At 54.8% G+C, this 24,298-nt stretch overlaps 3 protein-coding genes across 9 annotated transcripts; 1 reads left to right on the top strand and 2 right to left on the bottom strand.

Moving 5' to 3' along the window:
* Positions 1-80: 80 nt before the first annotated feature.
* On the top strand, positions 81-16,354 carry GALR3 (galanin receptor 3). 7 transcript variants are annotated; one of them, XR_015706428.1, is made up of 6 exons: positions 81-297; positions 6,176-6,547; positions 7,158-8,072; positions 13,844-14,295; positions 14,828-15,805; positions 16,226-16,354. XR_015706428.1 is itself a non-coding variant. In XM_087765290.1 (4 exons), exons 1-3 carry the CDS (start codon positions 98-100, stop codon positions 8,041-8,043), a joined length of 1,458 nt encoding a protein of 485 aa, XP_087621416.1. In that variant the 5' UTR covers positions 81-97; the 3' UTR covers positions 8,044-8,072; positions 13,176-13,428. The 7 variants fall into 7 exon arrangements, 4 of the variants coding, with proteins under 4 accessions (XP_087621416.1, XP_009473467.2, XP_087621415.1 ...); XR_015706427.1 differs by having other exon boundaries at positions 13,844-15,805; XR_015706429.1 differs by lacking the exon at positions 81-297 and adding an exon at positions 4,727-4,863 and having other exon boundaries at positions 13,844-15,805.
* Positions 201-3,519, bottom strand: LOC104021685 (noggin). The gene has a single exon (XM_087765294.1). It carries the CDS (start codon positions 3,515-3,517, stop codon positions 2,750-2,752), a length of 768 nt encoding a protein of 255 aa, XP_087621420.1. The 5' UTR covers positions 3,518-3,519; the 3' UTR covers positions 201-2,749.
* On the bottom strand, positions 16,339-24,220 carry ANKRD54 (ankyrin repeat domain 54). Its single transcript, XM_087765293.1, has 8 exons — positions 23,959-24,220; positions 23,535-23,582; positions 20,998-21,096; positions 20,476-20,547; positions 20,017-20,064; positions 19,768-19,892; positions 18,790-18,897; positions 16,339-18,135 (listed from the first exon to the last, which is right to left on the bottom strand). The coding sequence occupies exons 1-8, from the start codon at positions 24,185-24,187 to the stop codon at positions 18,061-18,063; spliced, it is 804 nt and encodes a 267-aa protein (XP_087621419.1). The 5' UTR covers positions 24,188-24,220; the 3' UTR covers positions 16,339-18,060.
* Between the last annotated feature and the right edge of the window lie 78 nt (positions 24,221-24,298).

The raw sequence follows: 24,298 nt of genomic DNA, 5'->3' as shown, positions 1-24,298 counted from the left end.
ACCGGACTCTCTGCTGTGCCTTCCCTGAAGCCTCAGTCTGGGCGCTGGGCGCGCAGCTCCTGCTCTCTCCTGCCAATGGAAATGTAGCGTTGCTGGTATGCCCGAGGTTGCCCGCTTCCTCCGCACTCTCCTGTGGGTCCAGCAGCGTCACGCCGGCAGATCTGCCCGCCATAATTCCCCACTGAGGCAGGGGGTTTCCCAAGCCCTTGGCAACCTGTGCCACCGGCAGCTTGTTTGGGAAAGAGGACATGGGCCAGCCGAAGCTCGGGTGCTCCTTTCTCCCCTTCTCACTCTCAGGTATTGGGTGTGAGGCTTGCTTGGTCCTCAGGGCCAGCTCTAAAGCTTTGCCCATTGCTGTGGCACTCCCAAACCCACCCTGGGAGCTGCATCTCGCCCCAGAGAGGCTGCCAGGCAGCAGGCAAGTCAAAGTGGCAGAGGCCAGCAGCTTGGCAAGAGGGCCTGTGTCTGCCTGGGGCGGAGGCCGGGGTCAGAGCAGGTGACTAAAACCTGTAATTTTCCTCCATCAGCTGCAATTTTCACACAGCAGAGAACACAGCAGGCTGGGATCTCTGGATTTGTTCTTCCAAGCTGTGCTGGGGTAGCGATTTAGCTCTCAAGCAGGAACAAGTGGGTCCTGGGCATCTCTCAGGGTTGCTTTGTTTGCATCGGTTTTGCTCCAGATGAGAAATCACGTGTGTCCTGCTGTCTGCCCGTGTGCTGAACTGAGAAGCTGCCTGCAGCCCAGGGCAGGCTCCAGCCAAAATGAGGCTGTGCTGTGCTTGGGTGCTGGGGCACTGGGTCATGTCAGCAAAGACCTGCTCCAAAAACGCTACCTGCCGTTAGGCAGTCAGGGAGCGAGCTATGGGGTGATAACGTGCCTGACCTGAATCAGAGCAAGTGCAGAAGAACACAGAAGTTAATCCAGGGTTGCAGCGCTTTATGGGATGCAAAAGGCAGGGGAGAAACGCATTTTCTATAGGGCTGCCACCGGACCTTGTTAGAGCACCTGGTAGTGTTTCTGTGTCATGATTTTATTTAATTTTCTGTCTCCGCAGGGCCCTGAGCTCAGCCTGCTGATAAAGTATGATATGGAGTTCCCTCTGTGTGGTGCCAGGCCCCTCTTATCAAAGGGCAATATTTTGGGAATGGAGAATGTAATGGGGAAATGGCAGGGGGTTGCACTCAGGCCTCTTTTGCAACCTGGAAGAGATGAAGCTTCAGCCAGATGGGCTCGGGTACAGAGGGTTTGAGTCCCAAAACCAAATCACTGCCGTTCTGAGCCTGATGCATGTGCACCCCCTTGCTTCCCCCTACCTGCACACCTCCATTGCACACCTGTACCATGCTCCCCGCCTCCCTCCCTCCTGCTGGTCCCCAGCACAGGCCTCCCCCTCTCCCCTGGGCTTGTGCAGGCAGCCCTGCCGCTGTCTCTGCTCCACTCAGGGCAACCAACTCAAGCAGTTTAACCCTGCTCCAGCTTTCATGTCCTCCCTGAATGGGAGAGCAGTCGTACAGACGTCTTGCTGCTCAGCTGCAGGCAAGAGCAGCAGCAGCCTCCCTCCCCTGAAATGCACACACTTGTTCTTGCGTGCACACATCTGCTCCCCGCTTCTCCTCCTCCTCCTCTCCTCACCTGATGCCCTGACCTCCCTCTCCCCTCTGTCTTTCCCAGGCCCCTTGGCAGCCAACCCCCGCACTTCTGCTGCCTCTCCGCCTGCTTCAAGGCCGAGCTCTGCAGCAGACTGCGGTTTGCGTGGCGGTGCAGGGAGTGCTGGAGCCTCGGGAAGGCAGGAGGGTCAGACGATGGCACGCTGGAAATTAATAATGCAGCACCCATTGACTGCAGGCACCGTGTTAATATTGCATTCCCAGGCAAAGCCTGCAGCTCTTTATTTCTTCAAGGCCTCCCAACCTAGGTCTGGTCTGCAGCTCTTTGCAGCTTTTAGGCCAGAAAGCAGAGGACTTTTTGCTGGGTGAGATGTAGAGGCAGATGCCACTTTTTGAGGATGCAGTTCCCACCCTGGGCTCACCAACCCACCCCAGACCCCATACACTGCTCTGCCAGGCTTCCCCTGAGGTCTCAAGCCGTCACCCTCTACACCATGTAGGATAGGTGCGGGATCCCTGTATCTCACCCGTTGTACCTCGAAGGAGGGGACTATCCTGTCCCATTTCCATACACACCCACTCCCACAGACGCTTCCAGCCCTGCATCCCTGCCCACCTTCCACTTCTTCCATCCTTGCCAGGCTGCCTCCTTGCAGTCCCAAACCTGCCGCCCTTTCTGCTGACACCCTCCAGCCCCTCTCCACACCGTCATTTCCACCCTGAGCTGCAACCCACCTCCCTCCACCCCTTCCCCACTGGCATCCCTCTGCCCTTTCTCCCTGCCACAGTCCTGCCCAGGCAGGCAGGGATGCCTCAGCTTGGACCGAGCCCGTTGGGGCTGATGCAAACAGGGTCTGAACCTGCCACGGTCGGGTGCCGTGATTTTCCCGTCCTGCATCCTTCACCAGAGACAAGCACCGCACAAGGGCCCCCGCCTAATGCCTCCCCACCTGGGGGCTTTGGTGAGAAACAGCAATGCCTGCGGCCGCTCCCACTTCCTTCTGGTGGTTTATTTCTCCAGTTTGGGGACCCCCCCATCTCCCCAGCCCCGGGGGTGAGTCCAGGCTGCTGCTCGCCTCTTCAGGCCGTTTGGCTGCAGGAACAGGTGCCGGGGGTCCCTCTGCAGCCCCCCGCAGCCCCCTCAGCGGCAGGAGCACTTGCAGGCAGCCACGACGGGGTAGGGGATCTGCCGCCAGGCACACTGCGGGGGTCCGGGGCTCTGGGGCGCCCAGCAGTGCCAGGCCAGCAGCTTGATGTGGGTGAGCTGCGCGGGGCGGCAGGTCATGCCAGGGGGCCAGGAGCAGCCAGGGGTGCTGGTCTCGCAGGCGGTGTGGCGCACCCAGCGGGGCCAGAAGACGGGTCCCAGATCGACCCAGGTGGAGGTGAGTCGGCAGGCGGCCCGCTCCACCAGCCACTGCCGCAGGCGGCGGGCCAGGGCCTCCAGCAGCTCGGGGGGCAGCCCCAGGCGAGGGGGCAGCAGGGTGGGCAGCTCCAGCCCCTCTGCCTCCCGCCACAGCTTGCGGCGGTAGCGCCCGGCCCCCTCCGCCAGGTCCCGGCTCAGGGACTCCAGGTTCTCCTCGGGGACGCTGCCGTTGCGGCCACGGGGCTCCTCGGCCGCCATCCAGAAGGGGTCAAAGGCTGAGCCCAGCAGCCGGCGCAGCCGCCCAGGCCGCAGGTGCCGGGGCTTGGGAGAGTAGCGGTAGTCCTCGGGGGAGAGCGAGAGGCTGTAGGGCCGCACGGGGGCCGAGGGGCGGCCGCGCAGCAGGTGGGTGGCAGGGTCAGCGGTGCTGGATGGCAGCGGCGGTGGCTCCTGGGGTTCCTCCGGTGGTGGCAGTGGGCCCACGGTGCCCGGTGGCGGCAGCAGGCAGAGGAGGAGCAGGAGGAGGCAGCCACGGTGGGAGCCCTCCATGGCAAAGCAGCACTGCAGCGGGTTGTGCTGGGCTGTGGGCTCTCACTCCGCCGCATCCCCCGGGTTATCACCACGTCCCAAGGCACGGCCTTCCCCTTTTCCCTGGTTACAGCGGCTGATAGCAAGCTGGCAGGGACACCTTGCTCCCTCCCGCCAGAGGGGCAGGCAGGGAGGGGAGGACGCACCGTCCCTCCCGCCAGGCTGAGGGGTGCCTCTGACAAGGGGCATCAGGGCTGCCGTGGAGGGGAAGGGGCCAGCACCGCCTCCTCCTCCTCCACATCCTGCCCCATCGTTGGAAGAGGTGTCCAGCACCTTTCCAGCGAAGAGCAGCCGGTGGCCTTTGGGTCTTGCCCGGAAAGGACCACCAAGCTGTGCTTGGACTCAGTGCACCTGGAAGTCCACAGGGCACAGGTCCCGTCGCGGGGGTGGACATGGTGGCGGGGCGGTGGGGCAGGAGGGCTGCGTGGGTCACTGTCACCTCTCAGCACATCAGCTGGCACACATGCTGTCCTGGACAGCAGCGAAGGAGCTGAACCTCTGCAGATGGCCTCCCTGCATGGCTTGTCCTCCCTCCCCACACTGCAGTGCCCGGGCAGTGCTGGTGGAGGGCAGACCTGGGCTGGATGGAAACCAAAAGCTGCTTTCTGCTCCTTCCCTGGGTCACACATTGTGGGAGAGACTTGATCTGCTCTGTGCTGTGCTACTAACAATTAATAACAGCTAGTAATAGCAATTAATTGCTTGTGCTCCAGAGGGTTTAGACCCATATCCCAAGGGTGGGGCAGGGGCCAGGCTCACTGTGGTGGGATATTCATGTTCCCTGCAGGTGTTGGGCAACATGTGCTGAACACCCAGCGTCGAGGGGTGCCCGCAAGGCCCGCTGGGGTCCATGGGACCCTGCCCCCTCCATCCACCCTCTCCCACTGGAGAGCAGCAGGCTTTTTCTCCGCTGTCCCCTCCTCACTGGCACGGGGAGCAGCTGAGTCCACAGGAAGGCTGGGCAGAGAGGAGTTAACTCCAAACCCAACCTCAGGGATAGGGGAGAAAAAAAACAAACCAGAGATCAATGGATCAGCAGCAAAAGCAGAGGGAGGGAAAAGGGGGAGACAGAGAGAGAGAGAGAGAGAGCAGAGGAGCTCTAGAAGGAGACAGCCGTGTGTGCAAGCCAGAAGAAGAGAGAGCAGAGGTGGCAGCAGGCAGGGGAGGCAGCGGAGCACCAGGCAGGGGTGACGGCGCTGCCCAGACGAACTCTCTGGTCACCCGCATCCTTCTCGCCGCTGCTGTCCGGGCTGGACCAGGGGTCTCCCCCAAGCAAGCGGCGAAGCTGCAGGCCCTTTCTTACAGAGGTGAGTGCCGGCTTCTCAAGCAAAGGGCAGCCTCGGGCTCCCTGAGCAGGGACACGACAGTGCCCAGAAATGCTCCGCTGCCTATGTGTGAGTGTGTGCCCAGAGGGTGACCGGGGTCCAGGGCGACCGGGGTCCACAGGGCCAAGATGGAGGAGCCAGATAGTTACCAGTAGGACAGAGGGGACCACAGAGCCAGAGAAGCACAGGCAACCTTTCGGTGCATTACAGAGAGGCTGATAGGAAGGAGAAGCGGCGTGAGCCAAGGGATGAGGGACCATGGGGCAAAGGAGCTTGCATGACCCAAACAAGAGTTAATTGCATGTCAGCAGTTGCTAGATAACAGTGTCTTTCCCTCTTGGTTGCTGCTTAGCGAAGGACAATTTGTTCTAACGATAGCACAACACAGGGAAGGCTCGTTAGGAGACAGGCTGTTGTTGCTCCCCCCCTGAGCGCAATGTTACTCAGGGCTGGAGGAAGTTTTGCAGCAAATCACAATACCTTGAGCTGCAGTAATAATTACACTCCTTCGCCATGAGCATCGTGTTGTGCTTCAGGCGGCTCCAAGGTCTCCCCCATCCTCTCCTAGCTGCCACCATCCAGCCCGTGACCACCTCTCAGCATCAGGAAGAGCTGCCCCGAGTCACCGCTCCTCTGTGGAGCATAACTGCTGCAAAGGGAGCAAGGGGCAGCCAGCTCCAGGGTGGAGGTGGTCCCAGCTGAAGGAGCTCCCTTGAGGCAGGAGCGTGGCAGGGTACTGCTGCTGCAGGGTGTCGTCCAGGCATCAGGTCCCTGCTGCCAGAGGTGGCACAGCCCCGGGATGAGGGTGCCAGAACCACTCACAGTCCCTATGGCCTCGCGTCCCTTGCTGAGCCCTGTTGAACACCAGCCAGGATTTAGGCTCGCCAAAGCAAGCAATCCCAAGAGGTTTAGCGGCTTTGGGATTGTAGGAGGAATGTAGGGGAGGCCAGGTGGCAGACCAGGGGGTCCTTCAGGGGGCTGGGAGCACAGGAGGTGCCATGGTGGGGATGTGAATGCGGGCAGGAGAAAGGGGCTTCAGCTCTACTCAAGTCAGGCAGATGTGGGCTGACTGATCCCAACAGCATTCTTGCCAGTGACATCACGAGGACCTCGATGTCATCTTTTAACTAGGTGGTTGGGATTGGCATCTCTGGGAGAAATGTGAGCGTCAGACAAAGGCCAGCATCAGGCATCTTAGGGCCAGAGCTCTGGTGGCCACTGTGGTCAACACCAAGCAGCACCCACTTACCTATGGCCATGCACAGGTGCTGTGTCTCCCTTTCTTCCCTCGCAGGTCCCCGCAGTCAGATGGGGAGATGCCGGGAGGCTGGAACACCTCCTCTGACAGCCCGGAGCTGCGAGCCGCAGGGATTATCGTGCCCATCGTCTTCTCCCTCATCTTCCTCCTGGGCACTGTGGGGAACGGGCTGGTGCTGGCCGTGCTGCTGTGGAACAGCCAAGTCAAGTACAATACCACCAACCTCTTCATCCTTAACCTGGCCATGGCTGACCTGTGCTTCATCATCTGCTGCGTCCCCTTCCAGGCCACCATTTACACCCTGGATGGGTGGCTCTTTGGGGCCTTTGCCTGCAAGGCTGTGCATTTCCTGATCTACCTCACCATGTACGCCAGCAGCTTCACCTTGGCTGCCGTCTCTGTTGACAGGCAAGCATCCTCTCCCTCTTGAGTCCCTCAGCTCAGGGACAACCTGCTTGCCACCCTTGAGCTAAGGGGTGGGAGAAAGGCCAGTCCTTACCCTGTTGAGTGTCCTGTAAGGAGCAGGTAGGGTCTCCCCAGAGGCAAGGCCAGCAGAGCCAGCCTCCCTGTCTCCCCGTGCCCTCTTCCAGCACCAAGTCAAGCTCTTGGCCTGGTTACCCAGCCCTCACTTAGGAAGTAGTGCAGGCACATGCTGAGGTTTGATGTCTACCACGCAAAACCAAGAACAGCAAAACCCCAGGGCAGCAATGCACCAGAGGGGAAAGAGAGAGCCCTCTGGGTCCTGCTCCTGTCCTTCTCTTCCCTGGTTCAAGAGGCATGCTGCTTGCCTTTCCTGAGCTAGCACAGCAGAGTGGGCAACAGAGATCCCAGACCAACTGTTGGGATGACCCTGATCTCTGTGTGAATTCACCGTAACACTCCCTACCAAGAGGTGGAGAGGGGTGGCTGCGTGGGGGGGGGGGTGCACAGATGGCAGCTCCACAGGGCAGGAGGGCAACAAGGTGTCATCTCACCCATGTTCTGTTTGGTCTCTCCTTCTCTGTCCCCTCCTTGCCAGGTACCTGGCCATTCGCTATCCACTGAAGTCCCGGGATCTCCGTACCTCCCGAAATGCAGGAGTGGCCATCGTAGCAATCTGGTCGCTGTCGCTGCTCTTCGCGGGGCCTTACCTCAGTTACTACCACATTGTCCATTACCACAGGGTTCCCATCTGTGTCCCCATCTGGGAGGACCAGCGCCGAAAGATTCTGGACATCTTTACTTTTGTCTTTGGATACCTCCTGCCTGTGAGTGTGGTGAGCCTGGCATACGCCAGGACCATCAAGTTCCTGTGGACCTCCGTAGACCCCATAGAAAGGATCTCAGAGTCCCGGAAGGCCAAGTGTAAAGTCACCAAGATGATTGTGGCTGTGGCCATCCTGTTCTGCCTCTGCTGGCTGCCCCATCACCTGGTCATCCTGTGCTTCTGGTTTGGCCACTTCCCCTTCAACCAAGCCACTTACGCTTGCCGCCTGGCTTCCCACTGCCTTTCATACGCCAACTCCTGCCTCAACCCCATCGTCTATGCCCTCATCTCCAAGCATTTCCGCAAGCGTTTCAAGCAGGTCTTCACCTGCCTCTTTTTCCAGACCAAAACCAGGAAGAAGGAGAGAGTTGGAAAGGAAGTCCACATGGTCAATGTGGGTAAGGGTTTCACCAACAGCACCAGAGGTTTCTATGGAGGCAACACTGAGCTGACCCAGGTTCCAGAGGGGAACACCAGGAAGAGGGACCCTGGAGGTGCCAGTCATGATGCCAGAGCATGGACTCACCAGCTACAAGATGCCATGGTCTTTGTGCAGAAGGAGCTACTGGAGGAGGAAAGGCTGGCAACAGCTGGCCATCCCCTAGCCATGACCTGTCCAAGAGGAACTGAGGAGTTTCTGACTGTTCATTACAGATGAGCAAAGTGAAGAAGCCCGTTTTCCGGCCTGTGAGTAACCACTCCATTCCCAAATGGGCGGAATAATGGGGAGAGGGGAATGGACACAGCAGAGCCACCGAAACCTCCTGTGGCAATGGTTAACCCATTGTCCCCACTCACCTTCACTCACTGGCCCACAGCATTCATATAGGAATGGCACAATCCACCCACACAAATGCAGAGTGGAGGGACACGTTAATGTGATGCCAAGCTACCTGGGTGTCATTCCTGCAACAGGTTTTGAGGCCTCCATTTCCCAGCTTCCTAACTTGCTAAGTTTGTGCAGCACCTTGACACTCTAAGAGGGAGACAACCAAAATGAAAAAATCCTGGTAGGAAATCCAAGCTGTTAAAGGCACATCAGAGCATGGGTGGGAAGGGCGGAGAGAGTGCATGGGGACCCAAGTGTCAATAGGGGTCTGGCAGCCTCTCTTCCTGGCAGGGCTGGGGTGCTGTGCCCAGCCCCAAGTGGTAAAACACTGTCCCTTGCCCACATGTCCTTTTCCCATGGTCCAGGGGCAGCCCTAGTCTACCTCCATCCCTTTCCCTAGCCCCTGCATCCAGATCAGAGCACCTTTGCCACAGTCTCACGTGCAAGTCAGCTGTCCGTGCCAACAGCTTGATGATGCAAACACTGCCGCAGTCACTAGTCATACTCAAATCATTTATGCCACAGCAGGTGAAGATTAGAAAGGCTTGTGTGCTGACACCTCTGTGTGCCTCCCCCTGCACCTGTGGCTTCTCTGAAGGTCAAGGAGGAAAGGACCATCTGTCCAGTCTGTTCCCTCCACCCTGCCCCACCAGAAGTACTCGCTGGAGGATATTCCCCAGAGCTCTGTCCCACCTGGCTTTAGCTCTTGCAAGCAGATCCTGCAGGACACTGTCCCACTTCCTAATGCCGCTTGCAGTACAGAAATATTTCCTGATTGCCATCCCCAGTTCTTCCTAAACAAACCTGGTAACTCCTCCTTCCACCACATTGCTCAAACTGATCCACCCCTCTGCTTACTTTCTGTTTGCCCTTTGCAAATTCCAGGTGGATTGCTGCCTCCTCTTTGACCTTTGCTTGCTACTCGGTTTCATCCCTTCTTTCTGGGGCTGAAGGACCTGTTGCTCTCTGAGCAGTGACATTATTCATTGATATTAGCCCTATGTGTGTGGTTTACTGACTTGGCCAGACAGGTTTTTCCGCATGATGGTGGTGACTGTGAGTGAATTGATTGCTGTCACCAAAGCAGAATAAAGTAGCTAAGCTGCAAAATGAGCTGTGGAGCCAGGTGACAGTTGTGGTGAGGCGAAGGAGAAAGAAACAGACCCGTGTGCACTTAGTTCAATCCTATATCTCTTCAGTGCCCCTTTCTACCTGATGGAGAGGGTTTCTAGGAGAGCGCGAGGCCAACACCGCACAGTGGGTTGGGACATCTTCCAGAACAGCCACTGCTGTGGGATTGCTGTGGGACCCATGTCTGCCTGGGAGCAGAACTTTCCCCTGCTCTGTCTCCTGCTGCCTCAAGCACCTGTGGAGGAGCCCTTGGCTCTGGTAGCAGCTCAACGACACCTCGCAGCGGGGCCAAGCATCCCCCCGGCCTGACCAGAGGAAGGATGGGAAGTGCCATGGGGATAGCATGGTGGGACAAAAATCACATTCACCAGAAGGTGCTGGAATTTCTCCTCTGCTTGACCTGAATAAACCCCAGTAATTTCCTTCGCCTGCCACATTTGCTGTGTGCCGGATACAATCTCTGCCTGGCGCGGGACTCTGCAGTTTGGGCTGGAGGCGGCGGCGGAGGCTGTACAAGCCGTCTGACCACAGTCTGGTGCTCCCGAGTAACTAGCAGGGCATCATTTGTTTTATTTGACTTTGCAGACGCTGCAGAAGTGTACAAAAGAAGCAAAGCTGAGGGTTTTAAGATGGATCCAGCACTGCTGGTGTTCAAGAGAAAGTTGCAGGAGAGGGAGAGAGAAGCAGAGAGAGGGAAAAGGAGGGATGGTGAGAGGACAGATAGGGGGCAATATAATGATAAATGTGTGGCGGGAGCCATCCACAGGGACAGAAAACAGCAGTGAGAAGGCAGAGCGAAGTGAGGGGCTAGAATCAGAGGGCAGAAGGGAGGAGGAGGGAGCATGAGGGAGGTGGGAAGCAACGTGCTGGCAAAGCACCCACATTTTGGCAGGAGCCTTCTCCCCACCCCAGCAGCGTCATGCTGCTCCTGGTCTCGGGTGAGCATCACTCGGCTGTGTTGTACCCCAGCCCCACTGCAGCTTTCTCCAGCATTTTTCTGCATCGTCAGGCTGCTGGAGAAGCCCAGAAAAACACCACCCAAGCAAGGCCTTTGATCAGTCTAGCACACATGGGAGGGAGCCGGTGGGATTTGCATTGCTGCAATGCCGTGATTTGCCACGGTGCCTGGCAGAGCTAGGCCTGGGCACGTGGCTGACTTCACACAGCTCTGGTTTTGTCACGTAGTCATGACACGGGTGGAGAGGGGAGAGGAACCGAGCAGGGTACTTGGCTTCCCCAGTGTGCCAAGTCCACATGCCACAGATAATCACAGCCACCTGAGGCCATCCTCTTCAGGGATGAGACAGCTTTGCCGTGGGCACACAAACTCTGTGATGCCACCTGGCTTGTGAGTGCAAGCGGGACAGATCATGCTTCATTTGCCAGCACAGGCGTGGCCCCTGAGCATCAGTCCTGTGGCTTGTGAGCTTTTGGTGATGCTGTAGGACAAGCCCAGGAAGAAGCCCTAGGAAGGGGATAAAGACAAGTCACCTGAGAGACTGGGAGGGGGGAAAGGGACTGCTTTTGCTGGCCAGGCAAGCCCTGAGGAAGGGAAAGGGACCAGCCCGTGGAAGGACCTCCATGGTGAGAGGCGAGGGAGAAATCTCCATTAGCATCACACTTCCTGACCCCAGGGGCTTTGCTTTCCTCCGGGAGAGACCAGAATCATTAACCCCACATCTTATCCCCACTGAGACAGTTTTCTGTTGGCAGCAAAAGAGATGAGGTTGCTCATTCAGATGCATTAAACTGAGCTCAAGCCCCACAGAGCTCCTCAGCAACCTCCTCCATGATCCTGCAGCCAGGACTGGGATGCCTCGGCTGTAAATCATCAGACCTGCCACTGTCCCCGCTCAATATTTACAGTAAACTTTACATGATTGTAACAGCCCTCCTTTTCCTTAATTACATATGGCATTTAATTAGTGCTGTGTGGCTCCCGAGCGTGTAACTCTTAATGTGAAGCAGATCTCCACCCATAATGCCCTAAAAGCAGGTGAAAGAGGAACAGCTTGGCAGAAAGTGTTTAGTGAAAGCAGTGACATTGTGGGACACTCCAGACTTCCATGCTAAAGCTGGGAAACAGTTACAGATCATCATGGCAGCAGTAGGTTTCAGAGTGAACACATTTGCCCTGAATGAGGCAGATCATTCTCCTTCCATGGCAGTTCACTTCCCCCAGCCCCACTGCCCACAGCCAGCATGTGCATGGAGATATCCCTCCTGGCAAAGCCCTACAGGCTGACTTTCCAGGTGGAGACGCAAGGACTGGGTCTCCGTAGCCTGGAAATCTGCAGGGACCACACTGCTCACTTTCTAGCTAATTAAAAAAAGCAAGGGAGCTAACGCTGGGGAGCCCCAGCTGGCAGAGAGGAGCCATTTACTGCCAGCCCACTGATTGCCAACGTGAGCCTGCAGCAAATGTGCAGTTGTTGGAGGCTGTGCAGCCCCATCGGTGGTGTCCTGAGCCTTGCACAGGCTGTGGAAACCACTGGTGTCCCCATGCATGGTGGGACCTCGGCAAGGCAGCTGGAGGCTGTGTCCAAGCAAAGGGTTTTTGGCCCCATCCTTGCCCTTCGACACTCTCAGTGCTGTAGACGTTGTACAGCAGGGATGGGGGACATCAGGCAGCAAGGGGCTTGCAGAGCTGTGGTGTGTGTAAGCAGAGCCATGAGCCCCCCCCTTATTTCTCTTCTCTTTCTGTCCCCAGCTTCTGCTTGCGTAAATCCTCCCTTATTGCTTTGCCCTGCCTGCTCTTAAAATTCCCAGGCAATGTGGTATTTCTAACCCTCACTGAAGCTGTTGCACGCCTCGCTAGACCTCAGCTCCAAGGACACCCCTTTCTCCGTGTGGAGGCCAGCCGAAGCGCTGCACTGGGAATTATTTTTCTTTTTCCATTCAAGTGTTTGATGTTGCTCTCTGCACCATGAGCCTCCCTCGTCTGCTATCCCTGTTTCTGATTTCTCTGGCTCCCTTCCCCTGTAGTGGCTGCCACTCCTCTGTAAGCCAATGCCTTTTGGCAACGTGTCCAGCGTGCTTTGCCTACCTTCCCGGGGATGGCTAGTCCTGAAGCCGCCCTTTACATGCGATGCTGTGGCTGGTGGCTAGCTCGCGTAGCTGCAAGCAGCCTCCAGGTAACACAAATATCTGCATCGTTTCTGGGGTGAGGCCCCACTTCGCAGCCCAAAGCATCGGAGGGAGAAGGGAATGGCGGTTGGGAGCCATGATGCGGCACAGCTGGACGCTGCCTGTTCTTGCCCACTTGCAGCCGGGCTGTTGCTTGCCCCTGATCTTGCTCCTCCTGGTCCCGGCTTGCAAAAGGAGTGGATCAGATCAGGACTGACTGGTGCACGTTGGGGTGAAGCCTACATAAAACAGGACAGAGAAGACAGGGAGAAAACCTGGGGGAGAAGGTGCATTTAGCACGGCAAGCATCTGCAAGCCCTGGCTCCCATCCCTAAGCTCTGCCTGGTATTAAGGCCCGGTTTTGGGGAGCACGTGAGTGGGCAGGGCAGATGCTGAGCCTGGCTTGGGGAGGCTCTGGAGCTAGGAGGGAATTCCTGTCTGCCCAGTAACAGCGTACACACTCCAACTGGTTTCACAGCTCAAAGGTAAAGGTGAAGAAAAGGTGTCATGTCCTTGATACAGAGCTGGGTTTAATTAAAACTGAAAGAGTTTGATTGCTGCTTTCCACGCAGCCTCCCCTCCAGACTGATTAGCATTCTGCAGTCTCCGCTCCCAGCTTCTCGCCTTAATTAATGACTCCTTTCTTACATTTTCTTTCCTACTTGTCATCACTTGGGCTGACGAGCTTGGCTTTAACCCTGCAGAGGCCGGTTTGCCACACCCACGGAGCGCAGCCGCGCCAGGAACTGGAACGGAGCAGAGGGACCGGGAGAGGCAAGGGCTGGTCAGGGCTTTTCAGCTAGGGGTTGGCACCAGCTCCCCTGTAAGCCAGGCATAGCTACCCGCTGCGGAGCAACTTAGTCCTGGCAGTTGTGTGCCACTTCTGGTGCCCGGGCATCTCCCCAGTGTGCATGCCATGAGCCTGATGCTGCTGCGAAGTGTCAGACCCAGGTACGAAGAAACTCATGTGCAAATCTGGCAGCCCTGGTGGATGTTTCCCTGTCTGCAGACACATGGGGCTGGGGGAGGCAGGAGGCCAGGGGAAGCTGTTACAAGGACGGCTCCTAATTCCCTGGCAGAGCAATGGGCTCAAGCGCTGCCCTTAGGCTCGAGGGAACTGCACCTTGTACAAACACTCTGAAAACAGCCAGGACAGCACTGCAAATGCACCTCCCGGCAAGACAGCCTTGCCGGCCAGAGACATAGCGGTGTAATAGGGGTGGTCAGGGCACGTAGCACTATTAACTACAGGGAATTCTGCTTATTTGCTTTTGGGTTTAGCTGCTGGTTCATAATCCATGGCCAGCCTTAGCAGGTTGCCAGCTGATTATTTTAATTCTTCCAACAACCACATGCTCTTTTTCCCTCTCAGAGCTTTCAGAAAAGCCCAGAGGAACGCTATTTGCCATATCTCCTTTATCAGCTTCCTAATCAAAACTGCTGGCTCTTCCACCTCGTCGCCCCGTGGGCCCTGAGCTGCCCAAGGTTGCTCTCCCATGCTAGCCAGGCACCGTGCACGAAGAAGGCGTCATTCTGCAAGTACCTTCCCGTGACGGAGGAGATCTGTCTTGTTCACGGAACAATCGGAGGAAGCAGATGAAAGAGTGGGAGGTTTGCCAGTGATGTTTCATAGGGCTTCTTTAGCAGGCCAGATAATTACAATGATGGATTTGGAGTCTGCTAGAAAGGCAAAGGTGGAGAAAGTAATGGAGTTCAGATGTTGGCTCGATACCCTGGAGTTTAATTATTTCAGCTGCTGAAGAGTGGAACAGATTCTTGATGTTTGCACATACTGCAGTGTGCACTTTGCATTCACTTGCATGGGTGAGTGGCCGCTTCAGAGAAGGCCTTTTGCTTAATAACATCCATGCAGCTTTGTTGGGAGGCTTTGTTCAGCACCATTGCTCCTGCTGTGGGTCCTCAGTGAGATGCAAGCAGGTTTTCAGTCTTCGCTTGCTTGGATGAGCCAGTTCCTCAACCTGGCTCGTTTTGGATGCATCTGACAGCACAGCAGCAGCTGCAGAGCCAGGGAGGTTGCTGCTGGGTTCGGTGGCTGAGGGTTCGGCACATCGCTGCAGAGCCGTGCTCTGACTGAGGAGGGGAAATGGAGGGTATTTGGAGGCCAGGCAGCGGTGAGGGGGAAGCAGGGCCCTGGGTCAAGTCCTGGTTGCCAGAGTGTGCTGGCAGTCTGACACCGCGGCCCCAAGGAAGAGGATGCACCACTGCTCAGGAAGGGACCTGGAAGGTGTGTTTGATGGTGTAGCACAAGAAAAACAAGGAGATTGGATGGAGTTTAATGGCAAAATAAATAGCAGAGGGAAACCTGTGCTGCTGGTTTCATTCTTTGTTTCTGCAGCAGACACCTCTGGGATATGTGGAAAGCTGGCACCAGCCTCACACCTATGAGCTGTGCAGGGAAATCTGTGGCCCGGGATGCAAGGGCAGGGGAAGAGGCCAAAGACTCTAGGCCAGGAGCAGCAGAAAAAGCAAACAGTGCCAGTGAACAGCTCTTGGCAGAGCATGAAGCCACACTCTCGTCCTCCCCTGGAACCATTTCTTTCCTTCTTTCCCTCCCCAGCACCTAACTGTCTTTTGAGATACAGCTGCTGAGCACGGCAGGGTAGTCAAGGCTTTGGCATGACCAGCTGACGTGAAGAAACGTAAAACTTTTTTCAGCCCAGTGCCAAACACATGACACGGCTCTCAGCAGCCCAGTGCTTCAGCGCTGAGGCAGGAAAGCAGAACTGACTGTGGCGATTCCTATACGATGCTTTTTTCCCCCCCTGAAAACCAGATCTCCTGTTCTCCTTCTTATCTGGTGTTATCGCTAAAGCAGTGGCAAAACTTCTTAGAAGCCTGCTTATTTTATTTGCCTGAGCTCATTGTACCAGTCTCCAGGGGACTGCCAGCGCTGCCTCACCTCCCACGGAGGGAGCAGTGCTGCGAAAGAGGCAAGGCGAACGCTCGGCTGGCTGCAGCACCCCCACCTTTCCCCTCCGAGGATACAGTCAGGAGCAGCTATGAAAAACTCCAGCACCAGGCAAGAGAAAGGCCTGAAGAGCTGTGGACAACAATATCACGTGTGCTCAGGCTAAAAGCTTCGCTCGAGTCCCAGCTAGGCATATTCCTGGTTTTGAGGAAAGCTGCCAAGCTGTGTCTAGTTAGCAGACAACATCAGCAACTAAAGTAACTGCAGCAATAAAGACCATTTCAGCCACCTGCTCTTCAGGCACCTTAATGGTCTCCTCAGCAACAAGGCTGTTGAGTGCAGAAGCGTTGACAGCTGGGTGTATGCGGACACCAAGACTAGGCCGTGAAGATGGGAAGAAACAAGGTAAGTAAAGACTGGACAGGAAGGTCACCTGCTCCTCACACAGGGACCCCCCTGGAAATTCTCTGCCCAGATATCCCCCCCAGCCCCTCACCCCCTTGCAGTCCCCTCACAGCACAGCCATTTCATCTGGCGTGGGGCAAAGCCACCTTCTCCCCACCAGCTCCATACTTACACAGGAGTGCAGGCTGGGCAAAGCTGCTTTTCCACTTTGTAAAAGATCCCATCGTCCAGCTTGAAGCAATCCCGCTGAGATTCTTTCCTCTATTTGTACGGTTTCACAGCAACTAACTAGATTTAAAGTTTGGATTTCTTGGCTCTGGGAGTCAAGGTCAGAAGGTGAGTCAGCAACTGTGTACTTCAATCTGCAAACAGACTGGTGTTTGAGTTCAAACAACTTTGTGTTGTCGGTTCTAATTTCAGTACCGGGTAGGAGAGTAGCAGCTACCCAGTCCAGTGCTTTGCCTGGGGCCTGGAACATACGTAAAGAAAGAGGAATGAGCCGCTCTGAAAAAAGAGAGAACTTGGCTGAGGAGTCTGAAAAGGCTGACAGGATTTTATTGAAGTTCAAAATACAAAAAGGTCGTATTGTCTCCCACCCTCTCATGATCCTTCCCATCCAGCATATCGCATTGAAGTATCAGTATTCACAGTGACAGCTCCACCCAAACCACAAGACCGTTAGTCCCAGCCGCGGCCTCCAGCACCCCACGCACGAACCCATCTAAAAGCCACGTGTATTTCTGGTATCTCAGCTTTGAACATGGGGATCCACTTAGCCTCTTCCTGGACAAGAGGCCAGATATTCAAGAACACGCTGACCTGAAGGTCTCTGAAGAATGCTCCACACAGTGGCTGTTGCATGGTTAAGCTGATTCCTAAGAACGGACACTTCCAAACCAGCGATTCCCAAGCTGTGGGATGGGTATCGCTACCAGCACACCATGTCACTTAGGTGTAGCACACAGGTGGGAACTTGGATTGCTATTGGCCATGCTCTGGTCACCCTGCTGCTATTTGCGCCCTACCGACAAGATTTATGGATCCCTGCTCCAAAACAAAGCTATCTACATCTTCATTACTAACCACAGTGGCGCAGAAGCAAGACATTAGCAAGGGCAATTCCCTGCGTCCTTCGTAGCTGCATCACTTCAGGCTCCCAGCAGAGGTCATAACTCGTTCCTCATCCTGCGCTTAAGGTCCTGGAGCAGCACCTCTCCGTGACAAGCAAGAAACACAGTATGGGTCAGCTCCAGGTTTGGTGCTGCTGAGGCAGCCGTAAATCCGCCTCCACCCCAGCCCAATAATACGGCTGAATACACAACACCTCCTATTGCAATGGGACCTCTTGCCCGAGACCGCCAGTAACAGGACACACAAAAGTCAGTCATGGTGGGTTTTTTTGCAAGATGTAGATGTCTGCGTAAAACTGCACTAGGATTAAGTCACCCCCCAAACTTTCTTCTTGCATCAGGGCACCTCTGACCTGCTAGCTGTCTACCTGGGTATTTTTTGCAAGTGTTTCACTGTAGTATTTAAGCACTAACTTGCAGCAGTGATTTAAAAACAGGGCCAGTGAAAGCTGTTAGTCTAGTGATTAAAAGCTTTGTATCTCATTTGTAACCAGACAGGTTCCCTACCCTCTGACCACAGGCTCTGGGGAAGGTTAGGATTAAGCCTCGGTGTGCGTTTCTCAAGGCAGTATGTTTGCTCAGCTGCTAGCATGCAGAATTAAGTGTGTGTTCTTCTCACAGCACAAAGCCTTCTGTTGTCGAAGGCATCAACTTTCTCCCTCCGCCATGTGATTGAGTACTGCAGAGGTGGCAAAAGGTGCCTGTTCCAAGCATTTCTGTGATGTTGGCCAGCTGCTGCGCGCACTGGTCAGGGCTGGTGACTGCACAGGGCATCAGCCACCACCTACATTGAGCTGAAGTGCTTAGGAGAAGGCAGAATATCTCTGGAAGGGGTATCCTATTCAGCGCCAGCCCATCTGATAAAAAGAAGAGCAGCTTTTTTTTTTCCAAAAGTCTCAGCTGCAGCACTTGTCTGTTGTCTCTGTTGTCCAAAGCCTGCTGCCTTCCCATGAGGCAGCTGTGGCAGCACCCACAGGGACAGTCTGACCACCGCTGGAGAGTGGATCTGGCAGGAACGGCTGCTGGCAGCAATGTTTATTCAGCGATCTGGGAAGCAAGCTTCAGCTTCCTCTTTTTCTCTCTAAGGCTTCTCCTGCTGCGTCAGGAAGATGATATGGAAGCCCATTACCTCTTCTCCATCTTCTGCATTTGCAGGCTGAGTGACGTGAAGCTGGCCAGGAGGTCTGTAACCTCGTCCACCTGACAGAATACAGTCGTCTGTTAGGCAGAGGAATGCAGTTGTGCAGTTGACCACCAACACAGAAGAAACCCCCATGCAGCAGGGACCACCCTTGCACCAGGACTGCCAGTAATGCTGACGCTAAGCTTATACTAGGACAGGATCCCTTCGGTCCCACGATCATGTAGGAGGGCTCCTGTCCTCACAATCAAACAAGTCCTAATCTAAGGCAACAGAAGCCATTCCTCAGGAGGTCGAGGCTTGACCTCCACCTCCCGCGATTTAGCCAGTCGTTACCCAGAACTCAACAGTGGTAGCAGGGCTGTTTCCTCTAAGCCTGTTTCTAAGGGCTGGTCTTTTGTAGAAAAAAAACAAACAGGCCCTGCAACCCTGTGTGGTTGTGCTGATCCTGGCCTTAAAATGCCTGTGCCCTCGGCCCATCTGATCTTCAGCTTCTCTGCTGAGCTGCCAGGCACAGTGATGCTTTCTGCATTTTGAATTCGAACCCAAAGGAGTACCACGAGTCATCATGTAACTTGCCCACTTTACCCAACGTGAGCAAGAGCACTTCCATAACCATGTCTTCAACATCACCTTGCTCATGGAGTTGCATTCTCCTAAACACAACAGTCACAACACAAGTAGGTGAGTCACAGTAGCTCAACGCTGCCTACCTGTTCCTTTGTGCTAGTCATCTGTAACCTGGAGCAGAGGTCATCCAGCTGTTCCTTTTGCTCGTGCCTCCCCAGACGTTCCAGGTATTCCCGCAACATCTGGATAATCTGAAACCAACAGGCATAAGAGGCAAACATCAGACAGCTGCACCAGGCTGGGATGTTTTTACAGGAAAAACTAAATTAAATTGCCAAGCACAGCCTTGACGCTGCAGTATGTGGCAGAATACACGACCCACAGAGAAGAACGCATGCAAAGCAACCGGAGAGAACTAATGGCAGCATCAGAGCCCAGTGAGTCACCAGAGGCATTGATCAGCCACAGACGGACTAGTTGTGATCCCTGTGCCTGCTTTAAGAACAGGGAAGAGAGACAGGCCCAGCTGAAGAAGCACAAAGTCTAGCCCTGAACACACCAAGCTTTTCTTTATGTCCAGCTAGCTTCTCTCACTGCGAGGAGCAGGGGCTTCCCTCTCCAGCAGGATCTGCTTGTGCACCGAGGATGAAAAGCCTTGTGGCTCCTATATGGCTCCTGAAGTGAGGCCCACACCTGGTGCATTTGTGATGCAGCCCCCCGTGACTGCTTTCCTGTCCCATGCCTCCAGGTATCGGAGCAGGGCAGACTGCGCTAGGAATGCAGAGTGCCTGCTGGAATGCATACGCCATGGCTACAGCCCCATGTTGTGGTCCCTCTCCTGCCACAAGGCATCCGTCTTACACGGTGGTCGAAGAAAAGAGAGTGTCCATACAGCCTGAGAATTAAGACATTCAATGCATCCTTGGCCTACCAGAGCCAAGAGAGGTCCTGCAAAAATTCAGAGTAGTGGCTGGGAAAAAGGAAGGTCTCTGGAAACAGAAGGAAAAAGTCAAACTCTCCCCACAGGAGCTAAGAACCTACCAACAGGTATTTAAATAAAGGGTGCAGGAGACTGCCAGGGGCTGCACCGCCTTACCAGATCATGGGATTGTTTCTTTTACCTGTTTCACTTCAAGGCGTACGGCCTCCAGGCTGTGGGAGAGTCCTTCCTGCAGGATGTTTAGCTTTGATTTAGCGAGGTGCAGTGGGGTTCTGCCAGCTCGATCTAAGGCATCAACTCTGGCCCCTGCAAGATGCATGAGCAAGGACAGAAAGTGAGGTCTGTCTTCAAGGATTAGTGTCCCTGGGGAGTATCAACAGGGGCAGGGCAGGAAAGGGGCAGGCTGTAATTGTTATAGAGGAAATGTTACCTCCGCGCAGCAGTGTGGTGATGACAGGAACATGGTTCGTGCAGGCAGCTGGGGAGGGAAAACACAGGACACACGACTCAGAGGTACTACCAAACAACAAAGGAGTTTCTGCTCAAGCGTGGAGCTTGCTGCTTCCCAAAGGGCTCTTTGCCACGGGACAGAAGAATAGCCCAACTGTTAAGGGTAACCTCACGTGCAAGCCTGGGTACTCTCTCTGGAACAGATGTCGTGCTCCTTGGGGCTGGCAGAGGGAGGGAAAAGGATTTTCTCTACCTCTTACCCTTAAACCTTCATAAGGAGTTAAGCTAATGAAATGCAAAGAGTCTCTCCTAGGTCCTTAAAGCTGGAGATGTATACTGTGATGCACAGGAAAGACGAAGGTGGAGAAGAAAGAAACAGCAAGGAGGTGTTCACCTCACCTCTCTGCATGCAAAGCTCATCTGTGTGGCACTTACTTACCCAAGTGTAAGGGGGTGTTTCCCAGCCCATCTCTCTGGTTCGGGTCAGCCCCATGGTCCAGAAGCAGTTGCACTGGAAATAAGGAAACAGAGCCACATCAGTCCCTTCCCTTTGCCCCACAGTCAGGCCTGCATGGGCCACAGGTCCACGTGGCAACCATAAGGCTGCCTTAGGGATGCTTCTGTTCAGCTCATCAACTTCCTGCCGAAACAGGGGATGGAGGTTTGCGCAGCAATGCGGAAGGACCCAGCACAGAGCCAGGCAGTGCCACTGCCCCTGGGCTCCCTGAGGGGAAGAACTGGGACTAAGGACACCCTTCCTTCTGCACCAGTACAGCCCTAGAGCTGGGAGCTGCTGCTCCCCCTTCAGCAGGGAGACATGGCAAGCCCTGGAGCCAGAGTTCAGCTGGCAACTTTGCGACAAAATACAGAAAATAGCAATCTCTGTCATGCACCGAACCAAAATAAAGAGCATCCTTCGAAATCTCTGCCACGGAAGACAGAACTCCCCCTCCCCACTCACCGATGTGATCGTTGCCATTGCAGGAGGCAAAGTGCAGGGCTGTCCGGCCTTTGTCGTCTGCAGCACAGGGGTCAGTTCCATCCTCCAAGAGTTGCTGCACTGACAGCGCCAAGGAGGAAAAGAAAGCAGGTAAGCTGAAGGGGCACCTGATCAGAAAGGGGTAATGCTACCTGCTCCTCTGTGGTTAGATACACACTCTGCTAGCTGTCAAGTCAACTGGACTCGGACCAGCTCCAGCCAGCATTCCAGCTCAGCAGAAGCAGCCTAGGCAGTGTACCCTCCACCCTCTGTTACAGCTTTCACCAGCTTCCAGGTACTGCCATAAAAAATAAGCCAGCAGCTGTAATGGCTAAGGCTAAGGATCCATCTAGCCAAATACTCTAAGGTCCTAGGACAATCAGCAGCAAATGCCTACAGAAGAGTATAAAAAGATGGCAAGGATGTGGGGCCAACTCTCACAGCCTTTAGTCAGCTGCATCTCAGGCACTTCCCAAGCCAGAATTAGCATCTTGTGCTTACTAGCCCTCTACAGGCTTTCTCCATGGATTTACACAGTCATTTTCTGCATCTGTGTAAACTTTTCACATCAACATGGATGTGCAGTGAGAAGTTTCAGAGTGTAACTCCATGCAGTGAGAAAAAACAACTCTTCGCACCTGTTTTGAATATGCCGCTTCCTAGATTCATCTGAAACTCCCAGGTTTTGCCATACTAATGGTGGCTGCTGATTGGGAAGCAGACAGGTGAGTGCACCAACGTGCCAGCAACAGTGCAAATATACCCTTAGGAGACAGGTATTGAAGTGAGCGAGTGAACAGCCCGAGTAGCCATACCATCATCTACTCGCACTTGTTCCCCCTGCTTTTCCACTCAGCTACTTCTTCAACGCCACCACTGGCACTTCTTATAACCTGAACTACCTCCTTTTCTCAGATGAGAGGGAAAAACATGCTCACACAGAAAGACAGCGAAACTAGTATGGCTCTCCAGTATTGGGTATCAGAAAGGCAAAGAGACCAGTAAAGGCTGAAAAGATTAGGGACATAAAAGTAGCATCTACAGCAACATGCGTAAGAGCAACTGTAAGGGCTATTACTCCTGTTGTTTTGAGATTATCCTGATATAGTAATCAGTGTGTAAAATAAAGCTCATTCCATAGCTGTCAAAAATACTGACAGATTCGCTGTATTTTCAGAGCTTTGATATCATATCCTGCAACAGTCAAGACTGACCAGTACTGGAGACAAGAAACTAGATAGCTCAGGTCACTGAAAGTCACCATTGGTCTCAGCTTCCAGAGACTGAATTATAGTCACATTTGAATTTCTTCCTGTACACCTACTGCTTTAAATGTGGTACAGAAGCAAAAGGAACACCTGAAAAGATGGAAGTGGCATTAATGGGGGATGTTTGATATTCCAGAAGAAAGATAGGGAGACTGACAGTGCTACCAGTGAGAACCATTAATGGGGAACACTTTACCTAGTCCTTCCCCGAAGCCAGTAGGAAATGACATAACCTCTCCCACCCAATGCCACCACAGGAAACGGCAAAGATTTTTACTTGTTGATGAAGAATAAATTAATCATCAGACACTTCCTCAAGTTGCAGGGTACACAAAAGACAGCAGGATTGTAAACAGGGGAACCTGTGTATCAAATACAGGTATAAAGCTCTGAGATGGATTGAAACCAAGACTTTCATAAAGCCTGATTCTTTCATTCTTCCTCTTGACTTGGTGACGGAAGCCAAGCCTTTCTGTACCGACAGAGCTCACAGGTGAACTTTATCCATTAGTTCATGAAACAAGGTGTATTGTGGAGGCGAAGGGCAAAGCACGCCAGACAAACCCCCATCCTGATATACTGGGAGTTTCTACAAGTCAAACCAGTTTCCAATTCTGTTCACGGAATGGTCCGATGAACAGTTAGGCCAGCACAGTCATTGTCCCCCAGCACAGGGGACAGTATAGTCTAAGGAGGGACAATGATAAGGGGCAGATAATATAGGCCAATATTGCTGCTGGACATTTCATATCAAACCCCACCTAATCTACAGTAGAGAGAAGTAAAGGGAGTCACAGATAGGCCACAAGCCTTCTCTGAAGTGACTGTGAGAGGCAGAGTCCAGCACTGGTCCTGGTTCTGATCTGCTGGGTCACACTGTCTCATCACACAGGGTATGGCTTAGGTAATCATAAGTTTTCCACCTTACCAAAACACTACTTTCTTGCTGCTTACAATTGGGCAAAAGTTACATACCAAAGAAGGTGGAATAGTGCAGTGCTGATTTAGCCTGAGACAGCTGGAAAACTAACAGTATGAACCAGATGCAGTGAAAAAGTGAATATTATAACCAGCCTCACTCTTCTCAGAGAACAAAACAAGGCTCCAGAAAAGCAGTTTCTAGTTTTGCAGCATCTAAAGCACCATGTCTGCGAACTACCTGCACCCTCCTCCTCTTCTCCTAAAATAAAGGTCCTCGACAAAACCACCCTTCCAGGAAGAGGCCCCAAGTAGGACTAGCAGAAGTCTTACCTGTGTCCAAGTCGTTGCTATTGGCAGCTTCACGCAGCCTTTTCAGAGCTATGGAGAAAAGATAGCAATTATTGGAAAGCACAGAGGAAAAAGGAGTGTTTCCCTACCGAAACATCCCATCCTGGCACTCGAGCCCAGGTGCAGGGCCCAAACCACGCTGGTGCTGGTGCAGCCCAGAGAAGGGGAAGCAGGAGACCACGATGCCAGGTAAGAAGCGCTCTCCTTGCCTCCTCCTGAGGCCGGCCACGGGCTCTCCCACTCCCGACGGGCGCCCTCCCAAGCCGCCCACCGAGCAGATCCGACCTCCTTCCAGAGGCCCCGCACACGGGAAAGCCGAAGCTTTACCGGCTCCCCAAACCGGAGGCTCTCCACCCCGCCGAGGCCCGGGCGGCAGCACGGCCGCTCCCCGCCGTCCCCCGCTCACCGTGGCTCTCCTTGCCCGTAGGCCCCAGCCGGCGGTGGAGGCGGGCGGCCCTGCGCAGGCGGCGGGTCGGGATCTTGCCCGTAGGCTCCTCCCGCTGCCACAGGACGTGCAGGTAGCCGAGGGGGGCGCCCGCCGCCGCCCCCAGCGCCAGCCCGGCCCCCGGCTCCGGCTCCGGCTCCGGCCCCGGCCCCACGTCGGGCGCTGCCGCGGCCGCACCGCCGCCCTCCATCCCCTCACGGGCCGAGCCGGGGTGCAGGGGTAGAGGGGAGGGGCGGGCCGTCGCTATAGCAACGGGGCGGGGCCTGTCCTCTGGACCAATCGGAGGCGCCACACCCCAGTG

This window comes from Nipponia nippon, unplaced genomic scaffold (genome assembly GCF_047370975.1).
Source record: "Nipponia nippon isolate SJK-2023a ecotype South Korea unplaced genomic scaffold, ASM4737097v1 scaffold_3, whole genome shotgun sequence".
Classification (NCBI taxonomy): Eukaryota; Metazoa; Chordata; class Aves; order Pelecaniformes; family Threskiornithidae; genus Nipponia; species Nipponia nippon.
Note: the sequence above shows the minus strand (reverse complement) of the source record. Positions and strands in the feature narration are given on the sequence as shown.

What these genes read in the sequence shown, in the direction of transcription:
- LOC104021685 (XM_087765294.1), bottom strand. Translation starts at nt 3,517, where the DNA reads ATGGAGGGCTCCCACCGTGGCTGCCTCCTCCTGCTCCTCCTCTGCCTG.
- ANKRD54 (XM_087765293.1), bottom strand. Translation starts at nt 24,187, where the DNA reads ATGGAGGGCGGCGGTGCGGCCGCGGCAGCGCCCGACGTGGGGCCGGGG. An exon ending in AAACACCCCCTTACACTTGG is followed by an intron (nt 20,065 to 20,475) that starts GTAAGTAAGTGC and finishes TTCCCTCCCCAG; the next exon opens with CTGCCTGCACGAACCATGTT. An exon ending in CACCACACTGCTGCGCGGAG is followed by an intron (nt 19,893 to 20,016) that starts GTAACATTTCCT and finishes TGCATCTTGCAG; the next exon opens with GGGCCAGAGTTGATGCCTTA.
- GALR3 (XM_087765290.1), top strand. Translation starts at nt 98, where the DNA reads ATGCCCGAGGTTGCCCGCTTCCTCCGCACTCTCCTGTGGGTCCAGCAG. An exon ending in TCTCCCCTTCTCACTCTCAG is followed by an intron (nt 298 to 6,175) that starts GTATTGGGTGTG and finishes CTTCCCTCGCAG; the next exon opens with GTCCCCGCAGTCAGATGGGG. An exon ending in GCTGCCGTCTCTGTTGACAG is followed by an intron (nt 6,548 to 7,157) that starts GCAAGCATCCTC and finishes CCTCCTTGCCAG; the next exon opens with GTACCTGGCCATTCGCTATC.